The sequence below is a fragment of the Podarcis gaigeae genome (assembly GCF_964106915.1).
Source record: "Podarcis gaigeae genome assembly, chromosome: 7".
NCBI classification, from domain to species: domain Eukaryota; kingdom Metazoa; phylum Chordata; class Lepidosauria; order Squamata; family Lacertidae; genus Podarcis; species Podarcis gaigeae.
In genome coordinates this window covers 74,572,105-74,593,554 of record NC_139683.1, presented here as the reverse complement: position 1 = coordinate 74,593,554, position 21,450 = coordinate 74,572,105, and the positions used below count along the sequence as shown (strand labels likewise).

The 21,450-nt window shown below is 40.9% G+C and overlaps 1 protein-coding gene across 6 annotated transcripts in view; it reads right to left on the bottom strand.

Moving 5' to 3' along the window:
* The window catches only part of CDH18 (cadherin 18), a 605,089-nt gene that overhangs the window by 51,900 nt on the left and 531,739 nt on the right, over nucleotides 1-21,450 (bottom strand). For all 6 annotated transcript variants that reach the window (XM_083747250.1, XM_083747246.1, XM_083747247.1 and 3 more), the window contains one exon: nucleotides 3,565-3,732. In XM_083747250.1, the coding sequence (XP_083603376.1) occupies nucleotides 3,565-3,732 (168 nt within the window). The remainder of the gene's footprint in view (nucleotides 1-3,564; nucleotides 3,733-21,450) is intronic.

Below are 21,450 nucleotides of genomic sequence, written 5' to 3'. Positions count from 1 at the left end.
AAAATGGGGCAGGGCGGGGAAGGAGGTTGTTTTGTTTTGTATTTGTTCTTGTTTTGATTATGTGTTTTGTATTTTGATCTTGTATTTTTATCCTGTGAACTGCCTTGAGATCTACGGATGAAGGGTGAAATATATCTTGTGTGTCAGGACCCTATGACCACCCATTCCCTAGGGATTAAAGAATTAGACAATACACAGAATGTTGATTCTATGGGATCGAATAAGGCCACAACTTTATTGGTTACAGATGTGACGGTTTGGCCCTAGGCACTGGGCTAAGCCTCCACAAATACCACTCCACCCCATCTGCTAGGAGTGCCTCTAAGAGTGAAACCAACCAATAGTAGTAAGCTACTGTAAGCATTGCGATATAGTAAGCTGCTATAAGCATTGCTGAACAGTTTATTTATTTTTTAACAATACAGTGTTGTAAAAAAACAACAACAACCTAGTGAACTGATCAAAGATAAGAGTGTTCCTAATGAATAAACACTTGGTATCTCAAACACTGCGAGGGACTGACTCTTTTCCTCTCTAAATGATGCCCCTGTTTTTCCTTTGAATATAATAAAGACAAATGGCCCACAGTCAAAGAGTGCTGTAGACTAATTAACTAAGTAATTTACAAAACTAAAGAGTGTGCCACGAAAGCTTGTTCCCTCATTCCTCTGAGACTGTGGTCTTGTTAATACATTAGCAGAGCAATGTGGCTTGATCTTTCAGTGCTCTAATAATGACTTAAGGCAGGAATTGTGTGGAATGGGCAGATGAGGTGGACACTACCCATGTCACTATTGGTGGTTTTGACTGGGCAAACTGGGAGCTGAGGTTCAAGTTGCCTGGACTTCAGGAAAAGGAATGACAAGAATGGGCAAGGGGACAGTGAGGTGTGCTTCCCTGTGCATCAATGGTAATAAAATGGAACAGCAGGCAAGAAATAATAATGAGGCAATTTAAATTTATTAAACTCACAGCAAGATCTTCAGAAAAATGTTCAGGCATAAAACTAGGGTTGCCATATTTTAAAAAGTAAAAACCAGGACCTCCCAAAGCTTGCTGAGATTTTTTTAGGAAGCCCTAAAATTCCGCCTTTGAAATCCTGGCCAGACATAGGCAGCCCTAATAAAACCCATGAATGGAGTGACAATGTTATAAACATCATTGACACTGTCCATAAAGTATGTCATGTTTTTCAGTATTTTCTATAACCTTCTGGACCTTGTCATTTTGACTCGCTTAAGACAGTGGCTCGGTTTGCATGTAATATGGAATCAAACTATCGCTTAGCCTGAAGGCGCAAGTGTGCATTTAGAAAATCATGGCTCCTTTACTCCTTCCCCAGTCCTTTCTTGGGTTCGGGTGGCGGTTAGGCATTGGAATCTGTGGTTGGTGTATGGAAGGGCAGGGTGTGGCCATCGCCTATCCCTTCCTTATGGGTATTCCGTTAAAGGAATCCAGTGGTCGTGGATCCCGACCGATGCCCTGCTGTGGCTGGGGGCCATGGCACGACCCCCGGTGACATCAGGGGAGATCTTACAGTTTTATTTGCATCAACAGGCTCCACCTACTGGTGGTTAACCCCTGTTAGACTCGCCCCACCCTGTGGGCGGAGTCAATCTTTGGTGTTTTTTTCCAATGCCTAAGCCAATACCTCTCACATGCTGTAATCAATAAAGTTGTGGCCTTTTCTAGCCCATCAACCTTAAAATCTGTGTCCGTGTGTATTTTCTTATCCCCAAGCGTGGGGGGAGGGTCCTTGAATCACAAAATAATGGCGCCTTTACTCCTTCCCTAGTCCTTTGGTTGCCATGCAGCAGATACCCAACGATCGTTTGATTAGCATTAAGTACAAATGAGGCCAACATTTAATACTCACAATTGTGGAACTCTGCCTGTCTATTCCTCCTGTCCCCTACATTTGATAATTTCTATATAGACCCATTTGAAAGGGTATGTTAAAGTGACAAAGCTATCTTCTTTGGACAGGTCCCAAACTGTCAAAAACGTATCACACCAAAGAGAAAACCTGCTCCCAGAATGCTTTCTCCTTCAGACACTACTCACCGCTGGCTCAAGCACATGCAGAGTGGAGATTGTAAAATGCTATGCTGTCCTCCGAGGCTTGTATTTTTTAACACTATTTTTCTATGAAGGGACTTGTTTTCCCTCCTGAAATAACCCAGTGTCTTTGCCTCAAGCTAGGCAGGATAGTCCAACTAGTTATTGTCATTCAGGAAGCAGGGATCCCAGCAGATTTTGTTCATCTATTACTTGAGCCAGCTACTTTGGCCACCAAAAGCATCTATTTTGGTCTCCCCCACCTTGCTCTAGTCTAGTTTCCAGCTGAGAAAATTGTTCAGGGTCAGCATGCTGAGAGACTCACCATCTAACTTCTCCAACTCCTAGCCAGCTTTGCCCTTAATAAAAGGTGCAGAGCATTTGCTATTTTAAAATAAAGAGCAATTAGTTTCAAGTACATTGGAAACTTGCTGCCTGGAGTATTTATTTGTTCATACGAGGAAGGAAAATCAATGTCTGGAACACTAAACATTTAAATGAAGTCCTATCAGTCGTTTACTATTCTCTAAGGAGGCCAGATCAAAAACTTTATGATCTACCTGTAGAAACATCTGCAGCCTGAAATTTAGCAAGGTCACACACTTGGTATTTGAAAGATATGGAGCAGGCAAAATTCAGAATGCCTAAATAATGCTTCTTTAGTCATTAACACATGCTTGTCTGCAGTTCCAAACACTTGCACAAGCTTTTAATGCCAATTGAATTTAGTAGGCCTTCCTTCTGAGTAACCATCCTTTGAATTACAGATAGGTAGCCGTGTTGGTCTGTCATAGTCAAAACAAAACAAAATCCTTCCAGTAGCACCTTAAAGACCAACTAAGTCAGTTCTTGGTATGAGCTTTCGTGTGCATGCACACTTCTTCAGATACACATTCATCCTTTGAATTGTACTGTGAACACCATTCATTATTGAAATTAGTCAATTATAACCAGAAGCAGTTTGATGGGTAGTGGCAAAACTGCTATACTAGCTTTCTGGTAGGTGCAACACTGGTGCTTACTGGGAGGGAGAGGAGTGGCAGTTGAGAGGTTGGGACGATGCAAACAGATAGGCTCTGACAGTGTGTTTGCACCATCCTAACTGCCTGGACAATATAAATGTAGTCACATATTTTCCCTCCCCTTTGCTGATTTCACTTATTTGGATTTGATATCCTGCTTTATCACTACCCTAAGGAGTCTCAAAGTGGCTAACAATCTCCTTTTCCCTTCCTCTCCCACAACAAACAGGCTGAGAGACTTCAGAGAAGTGTGACTAGCCCAAGGTCACCCAGCAGCTGCATGTGGAGGAGCAGGGAATCGAACCCGGTTCACCAGATTACCAGTCCACTGTTCTTAACCACTACACCACACTGGCTTTCTGTTGATTATTCACAGCTCATCCTGCTTCTTAACCAAATACCTTCGAAATGAATGTAACTCTTAATTACTACAGGCAAAGGTTTAGTCAGGAGGGAAAAAAAATCAGATCAAACCTTTACATACTCTGAGGGAACCTGGGGGGATTGTCGTTGACATCGGTGAGCGTGATATTGACTGTGGTTGATCCAGACAACCCTCCAACTTGTCCTGCCATATCTTTGGCTTGAATGACAACCGAATAATGTTCTCTGGCTTCTCTGTCCATGTTATGCAAGGCTGTCCTGATGACTCCTGTGATGTTTAACAAAAGGAAAAGGAGGAGGAGAGGCAGGAAGGGGGAAAAGAGAAGTATTATTTCTCACTTTTTTTTAGAAAGGCACAAAAGGAACAGATACTCTCACAGCTCCTCTCACCTACAGAATGACACCCTAGAAGAACCTGATGTTAGAAAAAACAATCACCATCTCTAACAAATTTTGCTTTGCATTCAGCCAGTTTTCAGTCTCCCCTGTACTGCATCGGTTGGAGAGGGAAAATGGCTCATATTGGCATTATGAAGAAATGTCAACCCCTACTGCACCATTGCCTTCAAAGGAAAATGGGGTAGCATTTGATAGCCAGCTTGCTGGAGGGTATGTGGAAATTATTTTTAAAAAAACACCAAAGTAAAAACACCCCTGATACAAAGAAGTATAATGTATGGATATATGGTTGATCTGATCCATGCAAAGCAGAAAGAACCCCAGATGCAATGCCAAAAAAGAATATCATTTCACTGCATATAATTGCTTTAGCAGCAGCTTAATTGAATTATTAATGAATGCAATATTGTGCCTTATGTGTGAGGTCTTTAAAAGAAAAATTGATTTTGGAAACGGGAGCATGTTTTGTTTGCCATTGATAACGTAGCTGTATTCTCATGAATGACTCTGTGAAATTATGTAATTATGTAAATTGTGAAAGCGATGCCAACGCATGATGACCTTTTTAGGAAAGCTCAAAGTCAGTGGGCTTCAGCGCAATATTACTTCATATACTGAAAAGCTACATATAATTCTAATGTATACATTCTTACCTGAGACTTCATTCCTATGCACATTTACCTAGGAGTTCAGGACAGCTGAATTTTGCAATCGTTCATACAGAAAATTGGGCTCAGCAACCAACTTTGTACACCAGACTTTCAAGCCATTTTTGCATATAGGTCCAGCATCAGCACTTGACCCCCTCTGGCAGCTGACAGGGGGCCCCAACACCTTGCCAGGATACAGTGCTGATGCTTTCCCTGAGCCCCATTTACTCATCTGAATGAATGGACAACCTTTGATGTTGCTAAACATCCCAATAGCTTGGACTATATACCCATTCCAAATAGAAACAATAGAGCATGTGCTTCTCCAATGTCTTTATTACAGAGACATTCATACTAGCCTCATCTTACCATTACTGCATAACTACCCAGGGCACACAAGACAATTCTATACCTCCCTACTGCTTTCAGATACCAATCCTGCTACAACATACAACGTTGCCAGATTCTGCACAGTAGCACTCAAAATTTCTCAGATGATGACCTGTGCCACAAACTGGATATAATGAGCACTCGTATTAGATTCATAGCTATTGTCTTATATATACTAACCTTTTACGCTCTTTCACTCTTGTCTAATCTTCCTAACCCTTCTTTTAGACTTATTTTGGATTCTTATAGACTTTTGTACAGTCATACCTTGGAAGTCGAATGGAATCCGTTCCAGAAGTCTGTTCAACTTCCAAAATCTTCGAAAACCAAAGCGCAAGTTCTGATTGGCTGCAGGAAGCTCCTGCAGCCAATTGGAATCTGCGGAAACCCCGTCGGACGTTCGGCTTCGAAAATAACATTCAAAAACCGGAACTACGCTGTTCGACCTCCAAGGTATGACTGTATATACTTTCTGTTTTAACTTTTTTTAGATTTTAAATGATCATACCCCTCCCTCCTTAAGCTGGTCTACAACCATAATAAAGATTTGTTGTTGTGGTATATCCATTGTATGGAAATTGATAACAGGACAGCAAAAATGGATTCTACTCACCCTAATGGTGACCAAGAGACTGATACCATAAAAGGTTTTCTTCAACAGAGGGACTGCCTCCCTCCCCCCCCAGACAAAAGAAAATTATATTCAGATGACAGACATCATTTACCCAAACACTTCTGGGTTCTCCAGGAAATGCTCTCTTACTTTCATTTAATAAGGAGCTTTCTCAAGGATGTGGGAATCCACATTCATCTCCTGCTGTATTACTGTTAAATATACTCCTTGAAAAGTAGGGCACATCATCAAGGCACAATTTCTGCATACATTATAGCACTCAAGAAATCAGTCCAACAGGAAAGGAGTAAAAACAAACTTGTACACTTACCAATATCCCCCAAGGCCTATAGTTATATGTACCAAGACTTACAATTTACACTTGTATCATGTTCAATTAAATCTCAATCTCCTGAACATAACAACATCTTTATGTCTAAATATGTGGCAAGGTGAATTCTCAGTCCATGCCATTAGTAGCACTGGTGCTAGCCTCAAACATCTACCATGATTGTCCAGTAATCCAATATTGCTTCTTGACAGATCCATGGAATATTGTCTAACTGTGATAGATTTGTGAGGCTCTTCAATGATTCCACACTCACACTCTGGATTAAGCCCAATATTTAATTACTTTTATGTAATCACATAACTGGATATGGAACAACTGATTGGTTCAAAATTGGGAAAGGAGTACGACAAGGCTGTATATTGTCTCCCTGGTTATTTAAATTATATGCAGAATTCATCATGCGAAAGGCTGGGCTGGATGAATCCCTAGCCGGAATTAAGATTGCCAGAAGAAATATCAACAACCTCAGATATGCAGATGACACAACCTGGATGGCAGAAAGTGAGGAGGAATTAAAGAACCTTTTATTGAGGGTGAAAGAGGAGAGCGCAAAATATGGTCTGAAGCTCAACATCAAAAAAACGAAGATCATGGCCACTGGTCCCATCACCTCCTGGCAAATAGAAGGAGAAGAAATGGAGGCAGTGAGAGATTTTACTTTTTTGGACTCCATGATCACTGCAGATGGTGACAGCAGCCGCGAAATTAAGAGACGCCTGCTTCTTGGGAGGAAAGCAATGACAAACCTAGACAGCATCTTAAAAAGTAGAGACATCACCTTGCCAACAAAGGTCCGTATAGTAAAAGCTATGGTTTTCCCAGTAGTGATGTATGGAAGTGAGAGCTGGACCATAAAGAAGGCTGATCGCCAAAGAACTGATGCTTTTGAATTATGGTGCTGGAGGAGACTCTTGAGAGTCCCATGGACTGCAAGAAGAACAAACCGATCCATTCTTAAGAAAATCAGCCCTGAGTGCTCACTGGAAGGACAGATCATGAAGCTGAGGCTCCAATACTTTAGCCACCTCATGAGAAGAGAAGACTCCCTGGAGAAGACCCTGATGTTGGGAAAGATGGAGGGCACAAGGAGAAGGGGACGACAGAGGACGAGATGGTTGGATACTGTCTTCGAAACTACAAACATGAGTCTGACCAAACTGCGGGAGGCAGTGGAAGACAGAAGTGCCTGGCGTGCTCTGGTCCATGGAGTCACGAAGAGTTGGACACGACTAAACGACTAAACAACAACAACAACAACAACAACAACAACAACAACATGTAATCACACACATTGGTCCCAGAACTATTTAGGTTTCTAAGCATAGCGTTGATGACACTGGATTTGTTCCCATATGAACAATCTTAGGCATGTCTAAACGGCCTCGGCCCAGTATACCTGAAGGAGCATCTCTACCTCCATCGTTTACCCCGGACACTGAGGTCCAGCTTCGAGGGCCTTTCTCTCACTGCGAGAAGTGAGGCTACAGGGAACCAGGCAGAGGGCCTTCTTGGTAGTGGCACCACCCTGTGGAACACCCTCCCACCAGATGTCAAGGAAACAAACAACTATCTGACATCTGAAGGCAACTCTGTTTAGGGAAGTTTTTAAAGTTTGATGTTTTATCATGTTTTTAATATTCTGTTGGGAGCCGGCCAGAGTAGCTGGGGAAACCCAGCCAGATGGACGAGGTATTAATAATATTAATAATAATAATCCAGAAGTAAATAAATCCCATTGAGTTCAATTTACTCCCAAGGCAATTGTTTAGAACAGTGTTTCTCAACCGGGGGCCATATGGTCCCCTGTGCCCCCCTCCCCCGGATATTTCAAAGGAACCACAGGTGAAATTATATAATTTATATAATCATTTTAAAAATAAAAAATAAAACATGTTTTATTTACAAGAAAAATAGCTACCTTTCTACCAGTAGGACAGGGACACCACAGGAAGGAAACAAAGGAAGGCTGAGAAACACTGGTCTAGAGGACTGAAGAATTCAACAGGAATTAGAAAGCAACAATAGCTTAAATCCCATTACATAAAACTTTTTTTAAAAAATAGTCTGCAACATAGTAAAAGTGTGATGCCATCTTTCTGGTGTATTAGATATGCAGAGATACCAGTGTGTGAACACCCTCTTTTCCCTTGAGAAATGTTGCTCTTCTTACTGAAACTCTTTTTATCTGTTTCAGCAACATACAGCTGATATTTTGTCCCAGTAATGGTCTCCAGATTTGCCTTCAAACTGTGGTTCAGACAAAATTTGGTGGCATCTCTAATACCTCTGCGACCTCCATGTGAAACAACCCTGGATCTCTATAGCAGCAAACACTTCCTGGGCCTGAGGCTTTTCTTCCAAGTATGAGTTTGTCACCTGAAAGACTGAGAAGGCCACAAAATTTCATCTCACATGGAGTGCTTCTTCATTTTTTGGTAGGAAATTTTATAACAGAGTTAGCAACAGATCAAACTTTGATTAAAGCCATTTCATCAAATAGCACAATATGCCACTCTAGAAAAAGAAGATAAGATGAACAATTTTACTACTCCATCTGATGATTTATTGTCTACTCGCTTGACAAATGGCCAACTGAGCTGACAACTGGTGTGAAATAATTTTTTGTTATTTGCTGTTTTCTTTATTGTTTTGTATTGAGCAGGCAGGTGCTTTTGACATCAAGAAGATGCTGAAAGGTTATATGAAGAGAACTGACTGAAAATCCTTCCAAGGAGCCTATGACGAGTATCTTTACCAATACTGTACTATGATCTTTAAATATCCAGCTTTGCCAACATCTTTGTCTATAAAGTTATATAATGGTTAGCTATTGACTTTGTTGGCATTCAATCAAGATTTATTGACCAGAAAGTTGAATAATGGTTGCTCGGAAGATAAAGGTTTATCTGAAGGGTCAATACAATATAAAATTTATTGAAAACAGACATTCTGTGTTTCAATGATATGTGGATGATATTGCTAGAAAAGAAAATGATCTTTTTTTTCTAACATAGGTTTTAAGATACAGTAATTTGCATGTTGCCAGCACAGCAGAATGGAAGAGTCACGACAACAAAATGTGGATAAACAAGTTATATTAAGTATAACAACTTGAGGATCTGCAAAACGAATTAACTAGTCAGATTCAACCAATGTAACAAGTTGACCAACGTTCACCCCAATGTGTCCGTCAGGCTAAAGAGCACCTCCCAGCGCCCTCAGGCCATGCCTAACAACAGTGACTAAGGGATACCCACAATCCAACACTGCCTCAGATAAGTGTTCCATTCTTTCTGAAATCTTCTTGCCTGCCTGGACTACATGCCAAACAGAAAGACCTTTAACAACAGAATGGTTTTTTAGGCTGATAGACCACCTCTCCATCTTGTGCTTGTTGTTGTTCTTGTTTAGTCATTTAGTCATGTCCAACTCTTCCTGACCACATGGACCAGAGCAGGCCAGGCACTCCCACTGCCTCCTACAGTCTTCCACTGCCTCCTGCATTTTGGTCAAACTCATGTTGGTAGCTTCAAGAACACTGTCCAACTATCTCGTCCTCTGTCGTCTCCTTCTCCTTGTGCCCTCCATCTTTCCCAACATCAGGGTCTTTCCCAGGGAGTCTTCTCTTCTCATGAGGTGGCCAAAGTATTGGAGCCTCAGCTTCAGGATCTGTCCTTCCAGTGAGCACTCAGGGCTGATTTCCTTCAGAATGGATAGGTTTGATCTTCTTGCAGTCCATAGGACTCTCAAGAGTCTCCTCAAAAACCATAATTCAAAAGCATCAATTCTTCGGTGATCAGCCTTCTTTATGGTCCAGCTCTCACTTCCAAACATCACTACTGGGAAAACCATAGCTTTAACTATATGGATCTTTGTTGGCAAGGTGATGTCTCTGCTTTTTAAGATGCTGTCAAGGTTTGTCATCACTTCCACTGCATTCTAAATCATAGCTATGGCATCCCAAGTGGTGTCCCCAAGGTTCTATGCCCAGTGCAACTGAATTGTTTGTACGCCCCTAAATCCCATATGCTGGAAGTGTCCCAGAAAACCAGAACATCCCATTTTCCCCTGCTGTTAGATACGATGGCAGGCACAGGAGCTCCCAATCTCTCTGGGAGCTTCCAATTAGAATTAATGAACCTCTGGAAGGTTTATAGTCCATTTTATTTACAACAACATTCTGAGAGCAGCATCGGACCACCCTCTATCAGGATGTCAGTTGCTTACTCTGAATCCCCTCCCCTTCCACAGCAAGAAGCTCGCCAATGGCCACCTGTCCCTCCCCTGTGCTTCTGCTGTTCTTTAACCCCTTCAGTACTCCAAGTTTGAGGGGAGGGAGGGATTTCCCTGCCACTCTTGATTGAAGAATCTCCCAACCTCTCCCTCCCTCCTGGTTGCCTAGCTACTATCTCAAATCTGTCTACTTCTTCCCCCAACTGTGTGGCCTCTGAATCTGCTTCTGGGAATGTCAAATGAAGGGGGGTGCGGATCCTCCCCTTCTTCCTCTGTTAGAGGCTGTTCTGTCTGTGACTGCATTCCCCCATCTTCAGAGACAGACCAGTCTCTGGCATCCGATTCAGACCAGCCCCTGACAGCCATGATAGCATGGTGGCCATTTCAGACACTGTGTTTTGAGGCACCATGAAAGCATGCCCCTCAAAGAAGTGCATATTTTGGGCTCAGTGATCTCCAAAGTTAGATAACTTTGGATGAGTTCTTCAGTCACTGGTGGTAACTTTTTTTTGTGGTTGAGGAAGGCAAAGGAAGTGGCTTTCTCTGTGTGGTGGCAATGTTGTACTTATTAGGACAGGGCAAGGTGAGGGGGCCTCTAGATTGGAAGCAGAGTTGCAGAGCCATGCCCACCTGTTGCCAACATCACTGCCACAACCTTTTATGGGATAAAGTCCTCCCAGCTCACAACTGATGTGAGGAAGTAAATTAGCTCTAGAACAACTCTATGATGTGACAGATTTTGATGACACCCTGATATTGATTCCAGGGAATTCCGCTGAACGCATGGCCACCATCTCACCAACAAATGCTAGAAAGAACGGGTTGCATCTAGCTAGGCCAAACTCAGAGGAGGCTCATTGATTTCAATGGCTCTTCTTCCAGGTATGACTTAAGTCAGATACAACTGTATGGAATTCAGCTGCAATTGTTATTCTGGCACACAAAGGAAGTCTTTGAACAGTGATCCATTACATTAATATGCTATCACTTAGGATTTTGCAACTTTATTTTTATGAACTGCTTTGTGGAAGCCATTTGCAGAAAAATGACTGAAGAAGAGACATTTATTATCCTTCTGAAGTGGGCATTCATCACTTGAAAAGTGATCCATAAATATCCTCTAAATCTTCAGATATTTAAATGGTGAGACAAGCATATTTTGCAGAAGGACATGAATAGACTATTATGCTGTGAGTGATGCATTTTTTTCATGCGGAAATTGCAAAGAAATGAGGTCTCTGGAAGCCTTGAATTTTAAGAAAATATTTTAAATTAAAACTAACTGCACTGTAAAGAGTCCTGCAACCAAATTATCTTACTCATTTCCACTTAATTTATGTATATATACACAATTCAGCCTCACACTCCCTCCTGGGATCCCTTGCATTATTACCTCCTCAATAATGCTCATTTGCCAAAGTTCTGACCTTTTTCATTCAAGTGTCCAGGTGAAATTCATCCTTCCTGACACTGAAAACAGCCTTTCATCCTGTTGCCAACATTTATTTCCCTCCTATAAATATTTTCTCCTCCCTTCTAATGGAAAGACAGCTGCAGAAATTTGATATTTGAAATTTGAAAAAACCCACTGATAGTTGCAAACACGACACTCCAACATCATTATATATTTGCAGATGGACTTTTCATAACGTTCAAAAGCATGGGTATTTAAAACAAAATATGGTAAGGTAAAGGAAGCAAAATTCATTACAGACAGAGGGGAAAACTGAAACCCAGGGGTTGGGGGGAATAAAAAGAATTAAGCTGTGGGGAATTCATAATGTCTGAATCTGCCTTGGCAAACTGACTTGCCCCTGGTCTTACCCCTCTCATTAAACTTTATTTGAACCCACATCCATAGCAACCACCCTCAGAACTTGCCTTCTCAAAGAATACTGTATTGAAGAACTTCTGATGGTTTTATTTCTTGTATACATTTGTTTTTCACTGAGAGGAGAAAAGGGGTAACTTGCCAAAATGTTAGGTTCCATTGAAAATGATTTGCAGGTGTGCGATCTTGCTCACAATACATTCTTTGCTATAGGTGTTTTTTCCTTGCCTTTCATTAGGATGATGGTGTTGTGCTACTTGAAGAAAATGACCTTGTAAAAACCGACTGTTACGATCTTTGAACAATTGCCACACCATTCCCCCTACTAACAACTTTTTCTAACTGTCAGCCTTACAAAAGACAACAAAGCTCCATTTTGTTCTTGTTGTCTGGAAGTCCTCTTTACTTCAGGATTGTGTGCACGTGTGTGTCTTAACCATACAAAACTGACAGTTATCACAGAACTACATGTCATAAATACAGAATTGAAAAGAACATATCAAAGAAATGGTTCTGCAGTGCATGCTCTACTGAAAACTGGAGTTTGCAGTTTTTTCATATAATGTGTTTTCAATTTTTTTAATTATTCATTTAATTAAAAAGCTAAGAGTCATTCAGAGAATTATGGTCTAATATGGCTTTCCCGCCAGATATCTGCCTTCAAGTAAAATAAGCTTGAATGAGGTGGAATTCATAATTCAGACATGTTAAATCCCTTCTCATGTAAAAATGCTGTGGTGAGTTGCACAATGTGAAGTAATATAGCACAGTGGAGGGAAACGTTCTTAATAAATTAAAAAAAAAAATCCCCTTTCCTTGTTGAACTGGTTTTGTGCCAAGTGATCATTTAGGAAGCATTTATTATTCCCCCCCCAAAAAACCGCCATAATTCTGCAGCAAATTTGAGGCCTCCCAGTACACTCTGTGTGCTTTTAAAGATTTTTATACAAGAGAAAAAGAGACCCTCTAGTTAATGATAATGGACATTTGCTAGTCTCTTCCTTTGCTTTTTACAATTGGAATAGCACAAAGGCAAATATCAAGAGAAAGAAAGACTGTCTATTTTTATATCCAGGGGAAATATAGTGTCCACTTTAGAATCTGAATGTGTCTGCCTGAACTAGTAATCCTCTGATACAGTTTAAGTCTTGCCTTCCAGACTTGCTAAGCTTTATGTCATGAGCTTACATTTGTGCCTATTACGAAAGGTTGACAAAAACCACCTTGTCCTGACACAATGTGAGGTAGATCCACACTGTACATTTACAGCGCATTCAAAACAGATTTAGAAGATATGAGTTCCTCCAAAGATCCTGAGAACCGTAGTTTGTTACGGGTGCTGGGGAAATGTAAAAGTGTGAGGGGAAAGATTAATAATAATAATAATAATAATAATAATAATAATAATAATTTATTTGTACCCCGTACATCTGGCTGGGTTTCCCTAGCCACTCTGGGCGGCTTCCAACAAAATATTAAAAATACATTAAAATGTCATACATTAAAAACTTCCCTAAACACCCAGAAATTCCCTGGACATCCAGAAATATAACTGGAAGTGGATTCCAGAATATTTGGTGGCTATATCATCATTAAATTTAATTATTGTTGGTTTAGATGACTGATACCACTAACGCTATAAAGGAAAGTTAAAGGAAACGTAAAGGGACCCCTGACCATTAGGTCCAGTCGTGGCCGACTCTGGGATTGCGGCGCTCATCTCGCTTTATTGGCCGAGGGAGCCGGCGTACAGCTTCCGGGTCATGTGGCCAGCATGACTAAGCCACTTCTGTCAAACCAGAGAAGTGCACGGAAACGCTAGTCTACTACTAAATGCACTGGTGACCATAGGAGCCAACTGCTAGGGCCAAGGTACCTTCAGCCCCCCAAATAAAACATATGAAGGGGCAACCCCCCCCTCAGTTGATGGGCATTGCCATTGAAATGGTGTGTGTGTGTGCGAGAGCAACATGTATTGTGATCTTGAAAGACCTACACTGGCTCCCAGTATGTTTCCAAGCACAATTCAAAGTGTTGGCGCTGACCTTTAAAGCCCTAAACAGCCTCGGTCCAGTATAACTGAAGGGCGTCTCCACCCCCATCATTGTGCTCAGACACTGAGGTCCAGTTCCACTTCTGGTGGTTCCCTCACTGCGAAAAGCCAAGTTACAGGGAACCAGGCAGAGGGCCTTCTCGGTAGTGGCACCCGCCCTGTGGAATACCCTCCCACCAGATGTCAAAGAGAACAACAATTACCAGACTTTTAGAAGACATCTGAAGGCAGCCCTCTTTAGGGAAGCTTTTATTGTTTAATAGACTATTATATTTTAAAATTATGTTGAAAGCCGCCCAGAGTGGCTGGGGAAACCTAGCCAGATGGGTGGGGTATAAAATAATAATAATAATAATAATAATAATAATAATAATAATAAAAATTTCACAGGGCAAGGCATACCTGCTCCCCCATATTGAATTAAATATGGCATCCCTGGTGGTGACCAAGAAGGGGTTGCTAACCGGTAGCAACCCAGATTTTGCTACAGTTCACATCACCCCTGACCATCAACCATGTTGGCTGGGAATGACATGATCTTGAGGCTGGCAACTTCCAAAGAGCTGCAGGGCAGCCACTCCTGTGATATAGCTAGGCAAAGTTGCCAACTTTTCTACCCACTGATTCTCCAGCAGCAGCCTGATCTGCAACCACTTGGAGGTAATAAAACTTAGGTTTGTGCCATGGAAATCATTGACTGCTGATTTCTGCATAAGAAACTGATGTTAAAGGCAGAAGAGCAAGTGAGGGCATTTTCCCCTAGTCAGCAAGTAGCTTTATTGCATTATTTCATAGTGAGGGTAACTATTTGTTTTTTGTATTTATAAATTCCCTCAAGCAATCAGCTTCTAGGTGACTAATAGGAAATGGAGCTGGATTTTTATTATTTGTTAATGTTAAATAAAATTGTCGTGGCACAGACAAAAAAAAGTTCCCCCATGTGCACAACTAACTCTGGGACACTCGGTGAATACTAGTGTAGAGAAGAGGGATTAACTTGGTTTTCCCCCCTGCAGAGTTGGGTTCATGTTGTTTGGTTCATGTTGTTTGGTTTGGTTCAAGATTACAGATTCTGAAGACTAGAACTTTGTCCAATACTAGTTAGAGAACAAGACTAATTTGGCTTTATTAATTTCAATATTTACACTTTGAATATACTGCATTTTTTGCTCTTTAAGACTCACTTTTTTCCTCCTAAAAAGTAAGGGGAAATGTGTGTGCGCCTTATGGAGCGAATGCAGGCTGCGTAGCTATCCCAGAAGCCAGAACAGCAAAAGGGATCGCTGCGCAGTGATCCCTCTTGCTGTTCTGGCTTCTGGGATTCAGATTCTTTTTTTTTCTTGTTTTCCTCTTCCAAAAACTAGGTGCATCTTATGGTCTGGTGCATCTTATAGAGCAAAAAATACAGTAATTTTGTGGATACAACCGTATGGAACCATGGTAAGACTTCCAAATAAACTTTTTTACAGTAACCTGATCAAATAAATATATTGAGGTTTTATAATCTTAGCATCTGTAGCTTTTTGAGTATGTGTCTGATTTGTGTTTATTTTATTTATTTATTTATTGGATTGATATCCCACCTACCTTTGTTGAGGAAAAGTCATTGATGTCAATAATGACCGAATGGGTGGGTTCCCTCTCCAATGCAAAAATTAACCATGGGTATGTTTCAAGGATGCAGCAAACCTACATATTTGTATCTGCAAGCAAATCCCATTGAAGGCAACTAGGCTTACTCAGTGACGTAGCATGGGGGGTGCAGGGGGGGCCGGCCGCACTGGGCGCAATATCTGGGGGTTAGGGTTAGGGGGCGCAAATCCACGGGTTAGGGGGTGCAAATTACTTGCCTTGCCCCGGGTGCTGACAACCCACGCTACGCCACTGGGCTTACTTCTTAATAGCATCTGTAGGTTTAATTAAAAACAGCAAAACATAATACAAGCATAATGCAAGCAAAAGCAAATTTGAACCTCCTGGGAGGGTGAAAGAGGTTCTACGGAAAAGAGAGTAGGCTCAGGAAAACTAGAAATAATATGGGAAGGGGGGGGGGGAGATGTTCAGATGGAGACAGCGCAGGATACTCTCATGGATTTTATAAGAGCTCCTGACATTTCATGACGAGTCTAACAACAACGACAACAACAACAACAACAACAACAACAACAACAACAACAACAACAACAATATATTTGTATCCTGCCCTCCCCTGCCGGAGCTGGGCTCAGAATGGCTAACATCATATGTATAACACAATATACATAAAAACAAGCAATGAATTGATTAATATGCACCCCAAAATTAATTCAAATAAATTAAAATTAAACTAAACAAATGACAGTCCTCAGGTTAAATTGAAAGCAGTTAATACTGTTTCCACTGTTTCCACTGATATTATAAGGACCTGTGAGCAGACTTCTGTTTATTATCTAAAGCAGCCACCACCAAAATAATAATGATTTTCCATTCTTTCTTTGAAAGAACACACAAAGAACAGAGGGAACACATGGAAACCTATACTGGCAGTGTCTTGAGCAGCAAACCATGGAGCTTTATGCTTTAAGATGACAATAAAAAGAGAAGGGAAATGTGTGTTGCTGGCTCCACATTTCAGAGCTTTTAACTAGCCTAGTGCACATTATGGCCAATTTGATATTTCATTTTTGCAGTCTGCAGCAGTGCCTGTATTTCACACTTTTCATGGCAGTGATAGCTGAGTGCAGATAACTACATGCCCCCCCCCATTCCTACATACAGCTGTTGAGCAACACTGAAATCATTTTCCAACTCATTAAGTGCATTCCTCCATCTACAAAGACTGAGCCGCTGATAGTAAAAACAGAGATAATTCAGACAAGAGCATGCAGGTGCAAATCTGTCAAACAGCAAAAGCACTAGAAGGCTAACCGGCCTCCAAACCATCACTTGCAATCCTCTTCTTGCAGAGACTTTTATGCACTGGGTGTATAGACCTCCTGTGCAGATGGTATATTATTGTCCTGTAGCAAGTGAACATTTCCACTGCCAAAGCAACAGCAGCCAACCCCTCAACCCCCAAAATCTGGATAAATTAGGCAACGTCAGCATAGCATCCAGCAGGGAAAGGCAACCCATTACTGAAAAGCCAGGTGCTCACATAAAGCTTCAGGAACACTTTTACAAATATAAAACTAGTCACCAGGCTCTTAAGTACCTAAATGCCAGTAACTTATAGATGCAAAAGCAAGGGAGTTTGGAATATAAATCTCCTTACCCTATGCTGTGATACTCTGATCTATATTCCCCCTGTCTCTCCCCCCACCTCCATATATATATATATATTTGTTTGTGTGTGTATCACATCACTGCGGACATGACAGTTTGATGAGAGTCATTGAAAAAGGGTTCTTCTTCAATTTCGGAGGACTCCTTGAAAGTATGGAGAATTTCCCATAAATAACACTTCTGTTATTTGGCACAGGTAGTTGAAAATAATGAAACAATGCTCTGCCTTGACCTGGATTTCATTATTTACTTCATAGACAAAACATTGACTCATAAAACTTTTAGTCAAAACTCTCCCCCATACTTGAGTCATGTGCCATTTTTTTTTTTTAAAAAAATCTCCTTTCCTTCCTTTTCTGATAGCAGCCTCACATATATATAAGTTGGAAAGCTGTGAGGAAAGGGATAGGAGGGAAACTGACAGGTGAGGAGGCTGGGAATAATTCTGGGAGAGAGCATGACTTTTCCCTCAGATTTTAGTCAGCATTTGTCTAGCAATATTTTATTTTATTTTAATTTTTTAACAAAGCTATAATAATAAATAAAAATAAAAATGTGCACCCCATCAAGACCATTCCATTCGAACTATCCAACCTCCCAAAATTTCAACACCTCTTGCGATGGTTTGACCCCTTTCCGTTTTAACTGTACAAATTCTACAAATACCTTCCATATCTTCTCAAAATCATTTTTCCTGCATATTCCCCATCTTACCTTAATAGCACATGTTAATTTATCATTAATATCTATATCCCACACCTCTTCATACCATTCTTCCATTTTATATTCTGCTTGCCCCTTCCACTTCCTCGCTAGAATAACTCGTTCAGCTGTCCATAAATTTGTGAGGAAGTCCTTCATAGCCTGCGAACCTTCCACCCCATTGTAAATTGATAATAATGCTACCTCTGGACTTTTGGTCAGCTTTAACCCAGTGATTTCTGTTATCTCCTTAAAGACCTTTTGCCGAAGAATTTGTACATATTTACACCACCACCACATGTGAACATAAGTCCCACTTTCCTGGCATCCCCTCCAACATAACACTGAATATTCCTTGTTTATTTGACTTAAAATAGCACTGCTGACAATCCTTCCAATCCTGATTGCACAGGGCTCCTGATCATGAGGAATACTGAAATTACATTCAGCTGAATGGCCTTACAATCCTGCTTTAGACATTTCTGTTCAACATGCAAAGGTACAGATACAATATCGGGACATCTAAATTGGACTCTTGCAACCTGTTTCATCAGTTAACTAAGCACATACTCTGCCTGCTATATTCATCATCATGATCAGGGCTGGATTTAGGTTTGATGAGGCCCTAAGCTATGGAAGGTAATGGGGCCCTTTATATGTGCAGCTGTCCTTTGTCAACAACAAATTGTCGCTGTTTTTTTGTGTTGAATATATGCTATATGGCAATTTATGGACCTAATAGGTATTTAAAGCCATTTGCATATGCAGAATGTAGGCACCCTATATACAGAAATGAGCAAACCAGTGATATTTTAGGGAGCAGGCTAGCAGGCGGGGCCCATTGGAGCCTACACAACACAAAACACTGTTGCTGTATGTAGGTTTTTTGTTTTGTTTTTATCTTCTATTCTAGAAATCCAGGGTGTTTTTTTTCCTTTAATTTTTTGGGGGGCCCCAAGAGAGTGGGGCCCTAAGCTATAGCTTGTTTCGCTTATACATAAATCTGGCACTGATCATGATTATGTAGTGCATGGTGTATTTCTTCAATCAAGTACCTCCTACATATTTGATACAAAACCTTTCAAGCTCCAAGGAAGAATTAAAATGGAACCAAGTCACAGAGCTGTGTCCGTTGCTTGAGAGAATCACTTCTATGGGTGTCATGGAGCTGCTGAATCAATTAGCATGTGCCATCGTCTTCAGAAAGCACTATCTACCATGTTTCCTGCAGCCAATTACAATGCCTATTCCAGAAAGCAATTGCTTCCTCCATTTAGGATTAGGATTAAGTTAAACCAGTCCTTGCTTAAAAAGTGCAGGGCGCAAAAAAACATACAATTTGTCTACAGCCCTTTCAGGAGAAGCTACACATGTGTTATACAGTGGTACCTCGGGTTACATAGGCTTCAGGTTAGACGCTTCAGGTTACAGACTCCGCTAACCCAGAAATGGTACCTCAGGTTAAGAACTTTGCTTCAGAATGAGAACATAAATCGTGTTCCGGCGGTGTGGCGGCAGCAACAGCAGGAGGCCCCATTAGCTAAAGTGGTGCTTCAGGTTAAGAACAGTTTCAGGTTAAGAACGTACCTCCGGAACGAATTAAGTACTTAACCCAAGGTACCACTGTACTACCAGTATAATCACAGTCAAAATTATGCATGTTTTGGAAGACATGTTTGATGCCTTGTTGATTTCTGTGTTAACTATATTTCTGAAGAGTCTGTATGGCATGTGTCAGCATTTAAACCAGGAAACTGGACACACTTTCATCTGGAGAAAAGTAACCACTCCAAGGAAATGTGAGAAGTTCTGTTAAAACTCAGTGTTATAGTAATACCAAATCATTTGAAATAGCACTGCAATAAATCTGTTTCTATTCTTGAAACCCAGGACTTGTGCATGAGATATGTATGGGGCTAAATAATGGCCTGTACAGACAGACAGACAGACAGACAGACAGACAGACAGACAAATAGGTGTGTGTGTGTGTGTGTGTGTGTGTGTGAGTGAGTGAGTGAGAGAGTGAGTGAGTGTATAATAGCCCTTCTCCATTATTTGCATCCCAGCCACCCGCCCTCACTACCTTTCACATGGAAGAGGGGGGAAACATGCTTGTGGCATGTAGACTTCCCATGATATTTAGAACTCTACAGTCAAAGTAACCTGGCAGCATTTCCTGTAGCTGCAGAATAACTCCAGGGGAATACGGCTACCTTGTTTTTCTTGTTTAAGAAAAGTGGTTGACAAAACTTTCTGCTGCCTTATCTGACCTAATAACAAAAGGTAACAGAAGTAGCTGAAAAGACCTCCTCTCTTTTCACAGGCATGAATGACCTTGCAAAATGATAGACAATATGTTTCAGAAATATGCTCCTGAAATTCTCCTATTTCTCATCCCCTAGATTTTGGAGTTTTGAATCTTCTCCTGTTTCAATGTGAATTCAAGTGGAGTGGAATGCAAGACAGAATGAACCGGAGAAACCACAAGAGAAGGGAACAAGGGGAAAACCACTCACCCTGAAGTATCTCATGAGCAGTTGAAATTTTAAAACAAATGTAAGAGAGTTCTATGAACCGAAAGTCATCCAAAATTCCTGCCTTGTCCAAACCAAAACCTTTTCACAGATGCCTAGGTAGTTGTCACAACAGACAATGATGGCACCCACCTGGGCACAGGTACCAATATATTACAGCTTAGTTTGAGGGTTCATAGCATGAGCTATTTATAGAGAAACACGGTCGCCAAGTATAGCAGGTATGAAGTTAACCAGCACCCCTGTGAAGCAGGAGAAAAGGTTGAACAATGGAACTGTTGGAGAAGCCATTCCTTGTTCTCTCATTCCAACTTTTAAAGTGATAAGCAAACTCTCCAGTAAAAAAAGCTTAACTGCAGGGCAATGAACCTTCAGATTCTTAAAACAACAACAACAAATTTACTTAAGAAAAAAGCAGGATTCTGTCCCACATGGTTTAAGAGAGGAGTTTCAAAACTAATAACATATGTTCGGGGAATGTGGAAGAAGCTTCAGGCAGATAGGGAATGGCATTTCAGTCTTCTCCATGGTACGGTTTCCCCAGTAATTTGTATGTAATGCGTACCATCCTTGAATCTCATTCTTCTCCTGTAACACAGGATAATTTCTAAATAGTTTTCCCTACCATGAGGGTACAACAAGAAGTACTTTCATATGGGCTGTTTATTTGCACAAAATGTGGTTGTCATCCTGCACTTTGTTGTGCAATTATTCTGTCACTCTTCTAATTGCAAAAAAAGCCTGAAAAGATAAGTGACAGAAAATTGCACTGGAAAGTGAGGGATAACCAAACGGTGGCAAGGCCATATAACCTGTGCACAAACAAATCAAGATTAGGGATTGGAGGATCTGTTCATTTCATTATCTCTGTTTCTCTCTTTTTTTCAAATCTCAAATTAAGTTCTCCATATTTTAAAGCAATTGGTGAACTTTTTAAAAGTCTCATGAAAATTCACTAGCATTTT